This window comes from Calidris pugnax, unplaced genomic scaffold (assembly GCF_001431845.1).
Source record: "Calidris pugnax isolate Ruff unplaced genomic scaffold, ASM143184v1 scaffold69, whole genome shotgun sequence".
Lineage (NCBI taxonomy): Eukaryota > Metazoa > Chordata > Aves > Charadriiformes > Scolopacidae > Calidris > Calidris pugnax.
Window position 1 is genome coordinate 2,744,969 of NW_015090859.1, and position 18,369 is coordinate 2,763,337.

At 42.8% G+C, this 18,369-nt stretch overlaps 1 protein-coding gene across 1 annotated transcript in view; it reads right to left on the reverse strand.

Moving 5' to 3' along the window:
- Positions 1-3,467: 3,467 nt before the first annotated feature.
- The window catches only part of CARKD (carbohydrate kinase domain containing), a gene marked incomplete at its 5' end in the record, with an annotated part of 51,272 nt that continues 36,370 nt past the window's right edge, over positions 3,468-18,369 (reverse strand). Inside the window, 5 exons of the mRNA XM_014944085.1 lie at positions 3,468-5,632; positions 8,063-8,183; positions 17,447-17,567; positions 17,964-18,068; positions 18,150-18,200. Of these exons, the coding sequence (XP_014799571.1) occupies positions 5,482-5,632; positions 8,063-8,183; positions 17,447-17,567; positions 17,964-18,068; positions 18,150-18,200 (549 nt within the window). The remainder of the gene's footprint in view (positions 5,633-8,062; positions 8,184-17,446; positions 17,568-17,963; positions 18,069-18,149; positions 18,201-18,369) is intronic.

Below are 18,369 nucleotides of genomic sequence, written 5' to 3' on the forward strand. Positions count from 1 at the left end.
GTTTCTTAAATACCTCCAGGGATGGTGACTCCACCACCTCCCTGGGCAGGCTGTTCCAGTGCCTGACCACCCTCTCACTAAAGTAATTCTTCCTAATATCTAATCTAATCCCTCTCGTTAGTGACAGAACAAGAGGGAATGGCTTCAAGCTCCAACAGGGTAGGTTTAGATTGAACATTAGGAAAGAATTTTTCACCGAAAGAGTGGTCGGGCATTGGAACAGGCTGCCCAGGGAGGTGGTGGAGTCACCATCCCTGGCTGTGTTTAAGGGCCGTTTAGATACAGTGCTAAGGGACGTGGTGTAGGGGAGGACTTTGTAGAGTAGGATAGATGGTTGGACTCGATGATCCCAAGGGTCTCTTCCAACCTAGACCATTCTATGATTCTAAACCTCCCCAGCTGCAACTTCAGACCATTTCCTCTGGTCCTGTCTCTGGTCTCCCTTGGGAGAAGAGGCCAACACCCACCTCTCTACAACCTCCTTTCAGGTAGTTGTAGAGGGCAATGAGGTCTCCCCTCAGCCTCCTCTTCTCCAAACTAAACATGCCCATACACAAGTGGTAACACCGCTGTGAACATGCTGGAGGGAGAGCACATGTGGCTCAACTTCTCAAGGGCATGTGCAGGAGGAGAAGCAGCAGAACAGGTGAAGCAGACGAGCCTCACCTCCACCCCATGCAGACCAGGAAGCCCTGGCTTGGGGCTGGGCAGGGAGGGGTTGGCACCTCGAGGGTGCAAGTCGCGACTTGGAGAATGCTAGTAACTTAATTCCTGTAAAAATCAGCTTTTAAGAAAGGGCAGTTTCTCCTTGAGCTTGTTAAGTTTGTCATCTCTGTACCCTGGTTTCTTCTCTCTTGCTGCTCAGGGAAGATGATGGTTCTGTCTGAAGTTACAGGGCTTGCAACAAGCCGTTTAAAATACCCACTGGTTTTTCATGTTGTGACAGCCTGCTTGAAGCGCACGCTGGTCTGTGCTTTGCTTAGTAGTGAATCGCACTAATTAGGTATTTATGCATCAGAACCAATTTTCACTTGAATGGGAAGAAAATTCTATATTATACTGTGGCCTCTCTGGTGAGTCAGAGCTCACGTAACATTGTCACGGATCGGTATTTTATTTTCAGCCATTGCAGTCAAACAACCAGATCTCAACAGTTGTAATGCCCAGTTATAAAATCTTTTTCAAATAATCTTTTTCAAAAATTGGACAGTACTGCACTACAGGTATTGATAGATCAGGCACTATATTCTCATGTACTGGCCGTAAGAAAAGTTGCTTTCCATGTACATGAGCCTTGCAAACATGAAAATGTGATGGCTGGAGTTTAACAGAAGTTACTCACATGAGAGAGACTACGCACGCTAAAGAATTTACATTTCTCTGGTGGGGTTTGGTTTTTTTTTCCTTAACTGGGAAAATTGCCTGGGTTTGTTCCAGTAACGCTGCTGTTCCTTGGAGGTGGCATCACCAGTTCTTTTAACAACCCGGACAGGGGGCTGTGCTGCACCAACCTGGGTCAAAGACCTGCCCCCCCCATCCTTACACGGGTGTGTGATCCCCCGTGACCCAGAGGGCTGGGACTGACCCCCCTGCTTCTTCTTACAGGACAGAGCTGCCGTGTCAACCTGGGAGATGGTGGAAGGAGGGCAAGCGGAGCAGCAGACTGGGAAAAAAAGCTGATCCTTCATCCTTGGACTTTTTATTTTTATTTTTTTTTTTAATTTCAGCTGCTTTGTTAACAGTTGTAAATACCCAGTACCCTCCAAATAAAATCCTTTGGAACGGAATGGCTAACAAAGATGTAACACAAGCTGAGGAAAACTAGATCAATGAATGCAGGACTCCCAGCAGGTGCAGATGTGGTGCAGGTGGGGGAAGCATCCAGAATAGAGGGGAGCAGGGACACAGCCCTGGCATTTGATATTCTAATACAAGAAATGCCCCCGCCCCACTTGCTGTGTGATCTGCCCTCACGGCCTGTTGTGCTGAGAATTAAAACACGCTGAAGATAAAAGTCCTTAGGCCTTTAAGGGTCTTGAAAAGTTCTACGCCCACTGGCTGAAACAGTTGTTGGCATTTGATATTCTAATACAAGAAATGCCCCCGCCCCACTTGCTGTGTGATCTGCCCTCACGGCCTGTTGTGCTGAGAATTAAAACACGCTGAAGATAAAAGTCCTTAGGCCTTTAAGGGTCTTGAAAAGTTCTACGCCCACTGGCTGAAACAGTTGTCCTCAGGCACAGAAGGAGGTGGCGCTTTCAGCCTTGAAGTATTTCCTTATTGCAGCCTTGCTGAGAAATCGTTACCCATAATAAGAGGGTGTCCAGTTACCTGCGAGGCTTGGTGTCCTTTGGGTTTGCTGTTGCACAGAACACTCAGGATCTCTCCAGCAAAAAGGCGAAGATAAAATTAGTATATTTAGGCTTTTTTATTACTTCGCAAAGGATTAACCAACTGACCAGGTAAGCAACCCCCATAAACTTCAGGCTCAGTACAAAGTCTCAGCACTGAAAATCACATGGCTGTTGTACACTGTAGGATAACGCAGGCAAGAACGCCTTCAACACCACAGCCTTTCTTCTTTTGCTGTTTTTGTGTTAAACAAAAATAACCTCCCCTGGAGTGTGGGGCTGTAGGTGAAAGGAGGGAGCGAGGCCCTGCCTTGCACACGAGGCGACCTGTGTTCCAGTGGCTGAGATCATGTGGGGCTTGTACTTTACCTCCTGCCACACTTTCTTCAAATCAGTGTATGAAAAGATGACAAAAACGTAAGAACCTGGCTTCACATGTGAGGAGTTTCATTTGAAACTACAATTCACACAAAGGATCTGTTCAAAAGGAGAAAGGCTTTCTGGTATATTGTTAAGCAGAAAATGAAATGCGCAGCTGTTTTTCTGCTCCCTCTCTGGTTATTGGTACTCCTAGAGAAGGTGGGGCGGGCCCTCATTAGCAGTTTAGCAGATGCTTATTTATAGAATCACAGCATGGTTTGGGTTGGGAGGGACCTCAAAGATCATCTAGTTCCAACCCCCCTGCCACGGGCAGGGACACCTCCCACTAGAGCAGGTTGCTCAAAGCCCCATCCAGCCTGGCCTTGAACACCTCCAGGGATGGGGCATCCACAGCTTCTCTGGGCAGCCTGTTCCAGTGCCTCACCATCCTCACAGGAAAGAATTTCCTTCTACTATCTTAATCTAAATCTCCCCTCTGTCAGTTTTAAACCCTTACTCCCTGTCCTATCCCTACAGTCCCTGATAAGAGTCCCTCCCCATCTCCAGTGGCTGCATTCCTCTATTCACCTGGAATGAATGGCAAAGACTCATAACCCTTACTCCCTGTCCTACCCCTACAGTCCCTGATAAGAGTCCCTCCCCATCTCCAGTGGCTGCATTCCTCTATTCACCTGGAATGAATGGCAAAGACTCATCCCGGCTTCAGAAGACACCAAAGAAAGTACACACAATTAATTTGCTATTATTTTTATTTCCTACCAAAAGAAACTGCTACATTTCCAGAATGTTTAAAAATGGTAACAATTTGTATACATTAGTGGATAACAGAGTTACAGCATCTGTGCAGCTTTAAAACCAAGAGGGCAGGTTGCAATCTGGACTGAGCTCTGTTAATTGATCGACTTCGCCTACAAATGCCGTTTAGGTGATAGTACCACTGATGTTCTAAATACAAAAGAAACGCTCATTTTAAAGGAAATCAAGTAAGCTGTTTTAACATCAGGTTTAACTTTCTGATTTTATTTAAAAAGGACTTGGGCATCTCAAATAGTTTTAGGGGGAAAACCAGTAGCAGCTTAGTTTCCCCAAAGTTGTAGATGATAGTTTACAAAACTGCTGATATTGAACACCAGAAGCTCATCTCTTAGGAGCAGATGTTGCTCTAATCTAAAAAGTCTGTGAACCCTCATAGACCAACATGAGCAAACATTTAAAAACCTATTTTAAAAATAGGTAACTGGTTTAAAAAGAAAAAAAACACAAACCAAACAAACCAAAAAAAAAAAATGCATCGGGGTGAGGTAGTAGTCACAGTGCATCCAGAACTAACGACTATCAGGGGCAGGAGGGACACACTGGGAGCAGCCTCTCTGATTCCAGGTGCCCTCCCTGGGCAGCTATTGCGAGGTAGGGGAACGCAGGGCACTGTGTTCCAACCTGGAGCTGGATCACTGGAAAGGGGGGGGGCTGTAATGAATATATAACATCTAGTGCAGTCACCAGACACGCTGCACGCTTGTTCCTGTAGGTGCTTTAAGGAGTATATACACCAGGAGCCAGACTGGGGGTTTAGGGGCAGGACCCACTTCTGGAAGTTTTTTAAATGTCCTCTGCCTGAACTCACCCCTCTCTCCGTATCGGTTCAATCCCTACGAGCTTTGACTGAATTCCCCAAAACTGAAGAAAGGATACTGTGCAAAAATCCAGTGCAGCTTCCCCGTTATACCCGACGCTCGCCTGCCCTGCCAACAGAGCCCGCTGGGTATGGCCCCACAGCAGGAGTCGGCCGTCTCCATGAAGGATAACGAGCCAAAAAAAAGCCACCTACGTCTCCCTACACTCATCTTCTCAGAGCTCGAACTTCATTTGGGTTTAAAAAGCACTTTGCTCTTCCGTGATCACCGAGAGCCTGTCGGGTATCACTACGTTTCTGACCCTGCCTAGCACCTCTCCAAATGATAATGTCACAAAGTTCATCCTATCGAGTTCTAGATGAGTCAAGGCCAGCTAAAGGAATAGAAATTTATTTTTTTTTTCCCAGGTAAAAGCATAATTACTGTTTAATGCTAAGATACCTACAGTAAATCCTTATTCTGCGACGGGGGGAGCCTTTTCCAAAAAAACCCAAGGTGTTGCAGGAAGGGGGGTACTGTCGGAACCAACGCTGCCTCTGGGACTGGGAATGGGAAAAAGGCAACTAATTACATTCAAAATCTACAGCGACTCTCATGCGTTCCCTTTCCAAAGAGGGTGACATTTTGCTTCTTGATATGCTAGCGTGGCAAAAAATGAAATGCAATAGCTAATTCTAGACAGAGGGTCTAAGAATGAAAACATGACAACCTTGGTGCAATCCAAGAAAATTCAGTTGAGCTGGTGGAAGAATTTTTATCTAAGTATCAAGTGCATTATTATTATTATTTTTTTGCTGTTCACACTTTAGTTATTGCTCAATAACTATCAAAAAGAACAGAGGAATACTTTCAGTTTAGTTTTATTATATTATAACAGATCTGCGACTACAGCTTATTTCAGCCAAAACATTTTCATATTCCAAACTCTTAAAAAATATCTACATTAATCATATTTTTCTATTCTGAAAAATAAAAAAAATCTACCTATCATCATACCAATGCTGCTACAGCACTTGAAAGGGTGCATTACTTATGTAAATTCTACGGTAAATGTAATTACTCTTGCAGTCATTGTTCTTCCTTTTTGCTTCTTCTTCTCTGCTGCTGCTTTGGCTTCAGGTTTCAAAAAGTTTGCTAAAAGCTGTTCCGACTTCTGAAACCATGTCGGAGGCAGTCATTGAACGTCCCAGTTTTTGAAAGGCTTGGTGGTTAGACTGCCTCGTGAGAGAGCAAGCTCCAAAAGCAGCCACTAGAAAGGGATTTTGACTAAAAGGAAAACAAACAAACAAACAAACTGTATTATAAACAAAATCTGAACACTCTTGGGTAATCCCTAAGGCCTTGGCCGTAATCTTTGGACCCACAGATGTTTGTCAGCATTGCTGGGAAGGCCTCTCAACCAAACACCTGTGTTTCCCAGATTCTTGCAGAGCACTTTTGGCTCAATTATTTATTTTTTTCTTTAAACAAATAAATACTTCCCTCCCCATGGCACAGCACGTGAGTGAGTGAGAAACACCGCCAGGGCTGAAGGATGCAAAAAGAAAACCTGCTTAAAAGGCGGGTAAGAAGGTGTTCCATGTCTAGTTTTACTGATGTGAAGCTCCATCCTTTCCTTCAGAGGAAGGCTGGGGTCTCAGCTGGCAGCCTTCTGACTCCCCGTCCTCCCCACCGGGTTCAGGAGCCGGGGAAGGATGCGGGGACGGGGATGGGATGATTTTTAACAAGGGCCATAGTCCCTGCTCTGGGGCCTTCACTGGATCAGCGACAGCTGCAGCCCACCACAGAAATCAAGGCACACACTTCTTCATGCCTCTTAGGTGCTTACCAACTGCCTAAAAGAGTGCACCCAGCCCTCCCAAAAAAACCTCAGAATGATTCAGCAGCCAGCCCTGGGCTCCAGCTGCTGGCTAGTTAAAAACCTCACGAGGCTCAGTCACGGGTGGGACATAGCTGCCCATAGATCTCTAAGGACCTGCTGAACCTCTGTGCCAATTAAGAGGTTTCTGAAGGATCGTGATATAAAGCACAGGCAAAGCAGAAAGTGAGTTTACAATTAGGTGGTACCAAGGCAGCTTTGAGTACCTGATCCTTTAAAACAGGAGGGAGTGTTTGAGCCACCTTGAGAGTCAATCCTGGCTGCCCCAACACTGCTGTGAAGGGAGAGCTCTGCCTTCTGGGCTCAAGACAGTTAAAGCACCTATTTCTAAGGCTACGGCAGAACCATCTTGATACACACCACACTCCAAAGTATACTCCTGTCTACTCAGCAGGTGAATCCTACCTTCTACACCATTAGCACCCCTGAAAACCAGTGCAATCGTAATGTTTCCAAATCCTGCCCTGCACAGACCCGTTTTGAAAGAGCAGAGCCAGGCAGGAGCATGGAAGGGCTGGCTGCAGAGCAGTCTGCAAGCTGATGCCACAGATTCACTGAACCTAACGAGCTCCTCCTTCCCCCAAGCACAGGAGATAAACAGGATTGGTGCAGCAGGTGTTGGAGAAAGGTCACCTTAACACCACCACGGGAGACGCAATCTATTGCTGATGCCAATTATACTCTCCCCCTTTTCCTCCATCTATAAAATAAAAGGGAGTTTCTGAGCGAGCTGTTTGGAAAAGCCACAGGAGCCCAAGTCAGGAGAGCCCGGGGAACACATGCTGCGTTTGCTCTCTCCAACAACTTAATGCTGGTCTGTTGTACACCATGCAAAAATGAAGTCACTCTTTTAATAAAGGAAAAAAAAATTTTTCCTTTGGTGGCAGCTGCAACTTCAGATAGGCAAACAATCTTGGTTTCGATTTTTCATTCCGGGTATGTTAGATTTCAGAATTTTAAAGTCTGGTTCAACTGGTCCCTCATTCCTCCTGGGAATGCTCTGCTCTCACAGCAACTGAAGCACAGGCTCATTAACTCCCATGAACATCTAATTGTGTGCACCTGCTTGTAGCACCCAAATCCTACAAAAGACCTCCTCCTCCTAAAGCTTGGATAGCTCTTTACCTGTTGGGAAGGGGGACTGTTGCTCCCTAACTGCTTGTGTCAGGGTTCCTTTCAAATTCATTTCAAGCAGCCACATTCACAGGAAGACTACGTGACTATATGGACCAACTGGTCAGACAGGAATTGACACAATTTATTAAAAAAGCCAGCAGTCAGCTGCATGGCAGCTTTTGTACGGCCAAACTGGACTGCCATTTGGCCTTTAAATCGTTACCCTGTTTGAAATTGCATTTTATTTGCAAGTTTCAATTCACCTGCCCCACTGAATTACTTAGGTACGATGCAATAGGATTCCCCCAAATTACAAAAACAAAGCTAAATAACACATTTTTTGAATTATAGAGGCATTACTGTCAGTGGCTACCAGTTATTTGTTCTTCATACTTCCTGCCTACACTCAATTGTTTAAAAAACGCATACCCCCTACATCAGTATCCTTGGGAAACAATCCAGGTTCTCAATCTTCTTCTGCCTCAAACTTGGGAGATGTTAAGATTACTGAAGAATTTGGCATATTAAAATTGTAACTATTATGTAGACTGCTCTAGAAAACCCTTACGTTTTTTAAAAGTACACGGATACCTCAGTCTCAACAACTCCATTTCATTTGGAAATTTCTATAGCAGGTCTACAACAGTCACCACAGGAGAACACAGACTCACACGGATTAAGTTATTAATTAATACTCATACCCATTTGTTTTTTCTGCTCCAGCAAGAAATGCCCAGTGCGCTAAGACTCCAAGAGAACCAGCGAGGAGGTCCCCCTGTCCACCACATCTCCGGCTGCTTCCTTCGTGGCTGCATACAAGTACTGTCAACAGACAAACCAAAAACAAAGTCATGTGCATTTTTGTTTTCTTTCATTTACAATGACAATGGTTAATCTGAAACACACAGAGATTAACAGGTAAGAGATGAATCACAGGCAGCAGCACCTGCCGAAATACAGTGTTCTTAAAAAAAGTAATAATTGCATTTACATGTAAAAAATACTTTTCTAATTGCTTTTCAATCTTTTACAAATAACATCTCACAAGGTATATAGGCTTTCTCCACTCAGCCTGCACAGAAGATTCAGTCACTCATGAGTTCAGTGGTTCCTGTGATGAGGAGTCACCCTGAACTCAAGCAGGTGCCTCCACAAAGCCACCGCACAACCAACCGGGGCTCTCCAGAGCCTCTGACCTTCAGAGTTTACAGATGTAAATAAACCAAGGTGTTTTAAAGAGAACAAAGCCAAACCAGAACTAATCAAATTCAAATCTTCTGCCCTGCCCACCAGAAAGGTATTCTACTGAAAACAGCCTTTTTCCCTAGGCTTTGTAAAAACCGTATACAAAGAGATCTCTCTTTCTGCAAGTCAACAGTGGGTAGGCCCTCTCAGAACATCAGATGTTGCATTTCTGTTTTAAATATACAAAGGACCTCGGTCAAACTGATCTCCTTGTGGAGCTGTAGCTACAAAGAACATGTGAAATGGTTTTACTAAATTTAACTCCTTTGTTCTCCACTCTCAACAAGCCCAAGCAGGAAGCCTGAAGGATAGGTAAGGCACACGAAAAGAAAACAGCATGAATTCCACTGCCCTTCTCCAAACTCTCCTGTGGGTATGGATCTATCCTTTGCTTTTCTTCTTGCTAACCTCTGAAGAAAACCCAGGAGAAATTTATTTTTCCCTCCTAGGAAAACAGAAAAGCTGGCAGAATCACGGGTGGCCAAGTAATGATCTTTAGCATCTCCAGTCAGCTACTGCAGAGCTATGGGTGTTCAGGAGTACAAACACACTCCTTTGTGCGCCCCCGAGCACACCAAGTACACAAGCAAAGTATAAAACAAGACATTATTTGGACAATAGCTCTTAGCTCAATTTTCTCAAGTCATCTGGGTTGGGCTTCTCCAAGGTGTATGAACAGAGCAGCCCAGGTGTTTCAGAGGGAGTATTAGCCATATTTTTAAAAGGAATTTTCTTCTTAAAAAAATAACAGGGAAAATCTGCACAAAATTGAAGGACTTGCAGGTAAATCTCCTTAAATAGCAAGAGGTAAAAAGAACTTACTTAAGGCAAGTAAACCCTTTCCAGTTCATTAGCACAGTTCATTTCTGCTTTTCGTTACTCAGTGCAGCAAGGAATTGTACTTCACTTCCATTTCCTACCCATTCTTCCAGCAGTAATTGCTGGGCTCGTGAGGCCAGGCAGTTGTGCATTTTTGCTGCCACTGAGAGGGCAAAGATTCATTAGTCACCAGGAACACAGCAGACACCGCTGCAGCCTTGCCAGCAGTTAATTTTCCCAATCGCTCTTCTCCCCCTCCCCCCTCCCCCCCCCAAATTAAGATTCTGGATGTGTTTCTCAGTGAGCAGTAGTTAATGTCACATTTCACAAGTGAAATGCTCTTCTGAGTTAGCTGTTTGAAGAAGGTATGCCCTTTTAGGTGGCGTGGTTTATTTTATAAAAAAAAAATAAAATAAAATACAGTGCTCTGGAGAAATTACCTCTAATTCTGCTACTTTGAAGATGGTATCTCACAGGATTTTCACTTTGAGGGCTTGAACTCCTGGCAGGAGGCAGGATGGAAATCCTCTGTTCAAAAGCTTTGGGGCCTTCTGACTGACAGCTGAGCACAAGCCCCTGCTTATTAGCTGTATGTCACCATCTGCCACTATTCTGTAGCCCCACAACCTTCCAGTCAGTTTTCAGCTGTATAGGAAAGCTCTCCTCAAACTAGGCCAATTATAATACCCAACTACAAAAAAAAAAAAAAAAAAAGGTGGTCTTTTGTTTGTGACTTTTTAAAAAAAGTAAGTCTCGAATACGTGCGGACTACCTCACAGGCAACAACAAAAAGCAGACCTTTGTGCTCTGCAGAGAGATGCTGGAAAACAAATCCAGGCAATACCTTCAAAGAAGCAGAACTAGAGGAAATTCACTTGAACAGGAGGGGAAAGGTGTAACGCTCGGGCAATGCTTGCACAGGGGCTCAGCTCCTCAAAATAAAAGGATGATGAAGATTACAACAGGCAACGGGAAAAGGAAGGAAAAACCCCTCTGAACTACAGTCCCCGTTAACAGCTTTTAGAATAAAAGGAGGAATCCCACACTAGCACCAGGACACGCTGGCACTCGGCCAAATCCGCAAAAGGACAAAGTCTTCCTCATGCTTTTTTTCCCCAGCCTTCTCCTAGAACAACCAAAATAAAGCTGCTGTCTTCCCCCACTCCCAAGTATCCGTGACCCGCTGTGAAGGCAGCTCAAGCAGTTCTTTAAGGACCACGGGGGTGACGTCCTTATACGCTGCGCTGAGCAGTGACAACCAGTGGCAACGTTACAAGACCTCCATTAGATGGACATGGCTGAACGGTCAGAGAGAAGGGGGGCAGTCCTATTCCCTGCAGAGACGCAGAACCATGTATTTACATGAGGATGAAGTGTTTTTGCAGCCCGTTGCTCAGTGAGGTGACACCACGTTCAACTAGGGATGAACATGTATATCAGAAAGCCTAGAAAACACGGAATGGCTGAGGAGACCACAGAATCACAGAATTATCTAGGCTGGAAGAGACCCTCGGGATCATCGAGTCCAGCCATCCACCCTACTCTAAAGTTCTCCCCTACACCATATCCCCCAACACCACATCTAAACGGTTCTTAAACACAGCCAGGGATGGTGACTCAACCACCTCCCCGGGCAGCCTACTCCAATGCCCAACCACTCTCTCTGTGAAGAATTGTTTCCTAATGTCCAGTCTAAACCTCCCCTGGCGCAACTTGAACCCATTACCCCTTGTCCTATCATCTGTAACTTGGGAGAAGAGACCGACCCCCATCTCTCTACACCCTCCTTTCAGGTAGTTGTAGAGAGAGATGAGAGTTGTAGAGACCAAGATGAGTGGATGCTGGACAACAGGGAAAATGCAAAGACTGAAACTGGAAAGTCAGCCGTCGGGCCACTTCAGGTCAATTAGTCCAACAGCAGTCCCCATCAAAATAACTGAGAGGTTCACCTATAGTTCAAGTGACAGACCTTTGGAGATAGAAACACACAACCAGTGCTGGTCAAACTGGCTGCTGGAGCGGGGTGTCTTGTTTTGGTTTGGTTTTTAATAGGTCTGGGCAACCAAATCTGATGTCATTATTTCACAGGGTGATGAATCAAGAAAACACCCACCTCAGTATAATTAATAGGCAGTCTTTTAATGAAAACTCATTTATGCTAAGTAACTTCCTGAAAAAAAAAAACCAACAAAAGACCAGTTCCCTGGCACTTACGCATGAAGCATACATATACTATCATAAGAGAAGGCAGATGTTATCAGTGAAGAAATTGCTGAACAAAGTATGGCAAGGAGATCTGCTGGAGTCAGAACAACCACAGCCTATTCAACAGTTTCAACATAACCTCAGTGATTAAACAGCGTGTAAAGATTGCCAGAGCTGTGCACAGCAAATACAACACGTCCCTCGCACATAGTCACCCGGATTTCTTGCTTACCTAAGTCCATCGAAACAGTTTGTACTGAAATATGAGTACAACAGAAACAAAACAAAACAAAACCAAAAAAAAAAAAAGAAAGCTGTCATGCTGACAGAGTATTGAAAAGCAGAAATTCAAGAGTTCCACACAATTCAAAATTCTACCCCAGATTTCCTGGTTAACTATGGCCAAGTCATTTAGTAGCTCTACGCTTAATATATTTCAGGTCAGAAAATAAGTTACCATCACTCCCTTTTCAGCCCTCCTCGAAGGCAAGATAAACATTAGCATTTGGGGCACATTCAGACCATGGTGTCACGCTTAACCATACCGTTGCCAGCAAGTTTTAAGCTTAAGGAACTCCCAGTCCTAACTGTGCTGGCAGATCAAAGTCCAGAAGAATGACCCATTTACGGGTATTGTATGCTTAATTAAAAAACCAGCCTGTTATGTAACTGAAAATAGCTGCCCTCTGTTTGAAGGAAAAAAATTAGAATTTAGTAGTTTTGCTAAGTTAACTGGAAGCATGAATTTTGATATGGCTGTACACAGGCAGCCTGACAAACACCACTAGCTCCTAGACACATTACAGTTTGAAAACGAAGGGCCCACGTAGCATAAAAAGTAATGTGTGTCTGTGTATTTTTGATTCGCAACATTCATAGTGAAAAAAACCTAACAAAACAGGGATTCCTTTTTGATTTTTTTGTTTAGAGAACAGAACGTGAAATATGAGATAGCTAAAGGTTAAACACGTAATACCGATGATGATTAAGAAGGCTAAAGAGCCTCTGTGAAACACCACACTTACTGAGGCCGTAGACCGAAAGACAGCCTGGAGATTAAAATTTAATTCTTGAATCTCGGATGTCCTGAGCAAGTTCTCTGCACTTGTTTTCCTCTTACACAGCTGGAGTATTACGCTTATCGTAATGTGCTCAAGAACCACGTGTTAGAGAAGTACAACCATTCCGACTTCTGATTAGATCAGCTAACATCAGCGACCCCACAGAACCACAATCACTTTTGTTTAATTAAAAGGTTTAATATTTCCATTTTCTATGCAAAATAATGTAGCTATCAAGGACCATTTTGCACCACCAAATGCAAGATTCGGGTTTAGACCATTATCAGATATGAGTAAGATCTTTTACCAATAGACATTTCTGACCTGGCAGATCTTCATATTATTAAGAATTTTGTCTTTTTCCTTTTGCAAGTCAGATCATGGAAGTACCTAGCTGGAGACTGTGGACTCCCAGAAACACACCCCAGAGTGCATACAGACAGGGAAACCGATATCAATGACTTGGGCTGGAGAAATCACTCAACTGGTGTGGAAAACGTAAGTTGGCTTTTATATAAAGGGTGCTTATACTTTTTATTCCCTAATCACACTTTTAAAACTTAGATAGGTCCTTGAGTGTGAGACACTAGGCAGTTTAAGTTAAAAGAGAAGAATCCAAATTTTGTATTACGTTTCCTGGATAGGTGCAGGAGCCAGGGGACAGGTGTCACAACAGATGAGCAGCGCCAGGCTGAGCTGAGCATGCAACGGAGATAAGACAGTGGCCCAGTGGACAGGAACCACCCCTCCCTGTTTTGCTCACTCTGCAGAAGCAGGACTAGAGACAAAAGTGCTGCCTCGCTTAAAATCATTAAAAACCAGGCAAAATTTGCTGGGCAGCTGGACACCGTAACAGCATTTAGCTGAGCGAGCCAGGGACTGACAGACACTGAGAACTGTGGGGGTTGGACTAGGTGATCTCCAAAGGTCCCTTCCAACCCCTACCATTCTGTGATTCTGTGAATAGCTCCCTTTCTGGCTGTAGGAGGAGTGAATGGCAGAAATTAGAAGTACTGCTTGGGGTTTATGGCAAGAGCTGGCTTTTTACCCCCTATTCTGTACTCATCACTCCTTCTCATGTGCTTCTTTGCTTCTCTTGAGCAAAACTGGAGCCTGGCAACAGGAGGGAAACTATGTTTGGCTACTGGCTCCAGGTAAAAGTAGTCATAGGATACCAGCAGTGGGATGGTTACACAAAGTCTGCCTTTTGGAAGGGAGGAGGTGCTGGGAAAACTCATTTTAACATTTAAAAACAAAAATCCAAATCCTCTACCTCAAGGACCTAAACAAATTTTAAACATGTTTGGAACTAAGACTAGTATAACCACTCTTTATTATTGACCAGTTCTCTAAAGAATGATGAAAAGAAAACCTTAGAGAGCTGTGCCATAGTGAATAAAAGCTGACTTACCTTTTACCCACAGGCTGAGTACTCATTCCTACCCTGGTCAGTGATGGCACTGATATCACCTACCAAGAGCATGGTGAAGCTCATCTTTGTAGAGCAGGGAATCAACAACTGTAGACCAAGCTATAATGTGAGATTGCAAAAGGAAAGAGAAAAAGAGTATATAAAACTTAATTTAAAATCTTGGTGACGATGTTTGCAGGGCAGTTGGTAGCTCATAACTGGATTGGAGAAAAAATTCAGAAAAACCTCCTTTATAGTGGAGGACTGCTACTGATTTCTGAAAGGCAACGTATGTGATTCAGTACGGATTTAAGGCCACAGGGAATGACCTGCATCATCTAATCTGATCAGAGAATCTTGCCCAGAGAAGCTGAGGATGCCCCATCCCTGGAAGTGTTCAAGACCAGGCTGGATGGGGCTTTGAGCAACCTGCTCTAGTGGGAGGTGTCCCTGCCCATGGCAGGGGGGTTGGAACTCAATGATCTTTAATGTCCCTTCCAACCCAAACCATTCTGTGATTCTATGATCTGTGAAAACAAACCTCAAAGGTGTCCAGACACTTCACAGTTTGGCAATCAATCAAAATAGTAGGTATGTTATTGTCATAGCTGATTTCTTTGTCTGTTAATAAAATCTGCCTTACTTTTAATCTGAATTTATTAAGCTTCAGCTTCCAATTAGAATTTATTGTGCCTGTCTGCTTAGATTACAGGGCTATCTGCTGACAGTAATCCTTCCCCAACACCTGTACTTCCAGCTCACTCTCTAATCACCTGATAGCCTTTTTGTCTCCAACTAACAGAAGTAAATCATCTACTGAATTTTCTACAGATTCATGAATAAAAGCATTGTGAAAATAACCACTACAATCACTCTAAGCTATATTCACCAAAACAGTCTTCCCTACTGCAAAATTCAGCATCTTCAAAAAGCCTTCCTTCCACAACAGCCAAGCACAGAAAACTAAAGCATTGTTTGCAACTAAAGAATTGTTTTCCTTTTTTTTTTTTTTCCTCTCTCAGAAAGCATGCATGCAGTATATTCCCAAAGGAGAAATTTTAACAGTGATATATGGAAACTATAGTACCAGTGTACTAAGCACAGGAGCTCAAGCAGGAAATGTACAAAAATAGGTATGGCTTAAGCACTAAAAACAGATGATGACATGAAAAATAAGAAGCAAGAGGAGTACACAGATCTTTTAATAATATTTGATTGTGCTCAGAGGACATTGGCCTAATCCAATGATCTGGATTTCCCTCACACTGGAATCATGATGTATGTTGTCTCAGCTGAAAAAAAAAATGATATCAGATCAAAGAACAGGCAGATGAAAAAAAGAAATTACGAGTGAAAAACCTGGGAGAGAATTCAAGGTCAGTGGCGTGACAACATGCTCTATGTTGTGGCACAGAGCAGACAGTAAATCTCCTTTCTCAATGTAATTTTGTACTTGAGAAGCTTTTAAAAAATTGACTGACAGTAACTCCCAGACCCAGAGAACATTCTTGTTAAAAGGAAGCTCAAATCTATAGTTTCTGCAAAATTCTCAGGAACCTTCTTGCAAGCAACACAACCCCTAAAACCAGTGTTTGTAACAGACATTATAACCTGTATTAAACCTGACAGCTGCTTTCTTACAGCTTAGCAATGCTGCCTGTAATGTCTGTAATCCAAAAGAGAGAAAGTATCAGTGATAGAACCAAGGCAAGAAAAAAAAAGCAGCCTATAGCTAGACATCAAACAACTGCTATAAACTGCTTTTATTTAAAATCAAAACGCCACTTCACTAAGAGAAAAAAAAAACCTATCAGAACACAACAGAGACAAAGAACAAGGTGGGGAAAAAAAAAAAACAAAACAATGAAAAGCCCTAAAAGCACACAAGACATACACCAAACTTGTGCCACACCTCAACATTCAAAACTGAAATTGGAAAGAGTGTCAGTTATTTCCTGGTTTCTTGAATCCTGCATAACAAGAGACAATGAAGATGGAGCATCCCCTCTCGCCAGCATTGGTGGGGGTACACTAATCCAAAGAATAACAGGTCAAAAGGACAACAGAGATATACTAGGTAATGTGCTCAATCTAAAGCACTCACCCAGTTTTCCTGACATTCACTGGAAAAGCAACAATCCTGCATAAAAAGAACGCTGTTGACACAAAAACAGAGCAAGAAGATACACTACGGTTCTCTAAAGCTCTTTAGCTGGCACAAACTGGAGCCAGGCTATTTTATCCTCTGGCAGAGTTCATCCTCCCTTAAGCCTGGCCTGACCGCCCAAGGTTACAAATCAAGTCTGCTGTGGGTGCAAACATGACAGCAGACTTCATGCAATGCAACTTGGGTTCTATACAACCCACCCAAGCCCTTCATCACGTAAGCATAACCATACTGCTGCCAGATCCCAGCTTGCTCCACAGCCTGCTATAGTATCTGTGCTAAGGGGGGTATGTGGAAGGGGGCTCTGCACAAAGCAGTTGTCATATTACATCTGTTTTTCTGTTATAAAAGACTCCCATGGCTCCCAATAATGAAAAATTGACTGTATGTACATAACGGTTCTGAAGAGGCATAAACATTTATCAGAGATTAGCATTTCAAGTAATTAGAGGCAGAGCTGCTGCTTGTTATGTATGTGAAATAAGACTATGTAGTCAAAATGTGATGAAGGCACTCATGAATTAATTTTATACTGATCACAGTAAATGATCAGTACAAAAAGCATCAGACAGGCAGCTAATTTTATTAAGTAGACTTTAACTATATTAGTAATTGACTGCTTTAAAAAAGCTGTAATGGCAATCTAGAGGGGTTTTTGGGTTTTTTTGATTGTTTTTTGTCAGGGCTAATGTATGAGTTCATATGTACATACTAATCTACAGCATGGTGTACCGTACCAAGAACCGAGCAGCTCATGAACCTCAAGACGTACTAATTTTTCAGACACACCAGTATATGATGAAACAACAATATTATTCTGCAGCAGTTTAACAATGACATCTCCACTTACACAGACAATCCCAGCTAAGGATTTTAAAACAGTTCACAAAGAATAAAAAAATAAATTTTTCAATACCCACATCGTGTAAAACATGTTATAGCCATTTAAGTGAGAAATAAAATCAACACCTTTTTTCAACAAATAAATTAAGTTGCACTCTTAAAATACCAGTTCACACAAACCATCTAAAGGTGATCTGCAAAGACAGCCATTCCTCCCCTTCAGTCTTCAAGGGAATACAGTCAACCAATTACTGTATATAGTCCAACCACTGGACTACAACTGAAAGCAAACACACAAACAATCACATTTCTAAAAGCAAAAAGCTTCACTTACCTTTCTCTCCATCTGAAATAAGATCTCTTTCTCCCTTTTGAACAATTGTCAAATTTCCCATGGCTTGGCTGAGTCTTAATACACATCCATGATGATCACTACTGTCTACGGGGTCTCTAAGCTATAACACAAGAATTCCATACACAGTACATATTTTACTACTAGAGCAATACATTCTAACACATGCTACTTCAGCATATGTATAGGAGGGGGAAAAAAAAAAAAAAAAAAAAGCAGCATCATAATCAGTCTTTCCAGGCACTTTTTCTCTATACCCACTGCAGTGCCAAAAAGTGCTTAAGAATGGGTCACCTTTAAAAAAGGAGTTCTGCTTAAGAATATGCATTATTGTGGCAATTATCCCATAGAATAAAAACCCAGAGAATGGGATTTCTATGTGCTTCTCTCGCATATAGGAAACGGCACATAATGCTTAAGCCAGTAACAAGTTGTTTATTTTTAAAACTAAAATACTAAACTTGTAGGTACTTAAGTACCAAAAAGGAAAACAGCTCACCATGGCTTCATACAGTCTACTAAACTCCATGTAGTTTGGAGTAAGGATAGCTCGCTGGTAGCCTTGAATAAGGGAAGGCTGCTGGGAAATGAGCCACAGTCCATCCTGCAAAAAACCAGTAAGAACAACATTTACTGAACAGGTTCTTAAATGTCGAGGTACTGACTGAATCAAGAAAATACTTACAGCATCAATAATGATAGGAATTCCTTTCACTTTCGATTTTTCTATAATACCCTGCAAAAAATGCAGATAACTTTAAGACACTTGCTAATTCAAATCTGGTAAGATCCAAAACAAATTCATACAATAAATTCTTTCAAAGACAGAAAAAGATCCACCACATTTTGCAATATAAGCCATTTTCATATCAGCTGGTAACTTTTCAGTTACGTTGTTCTCTCCC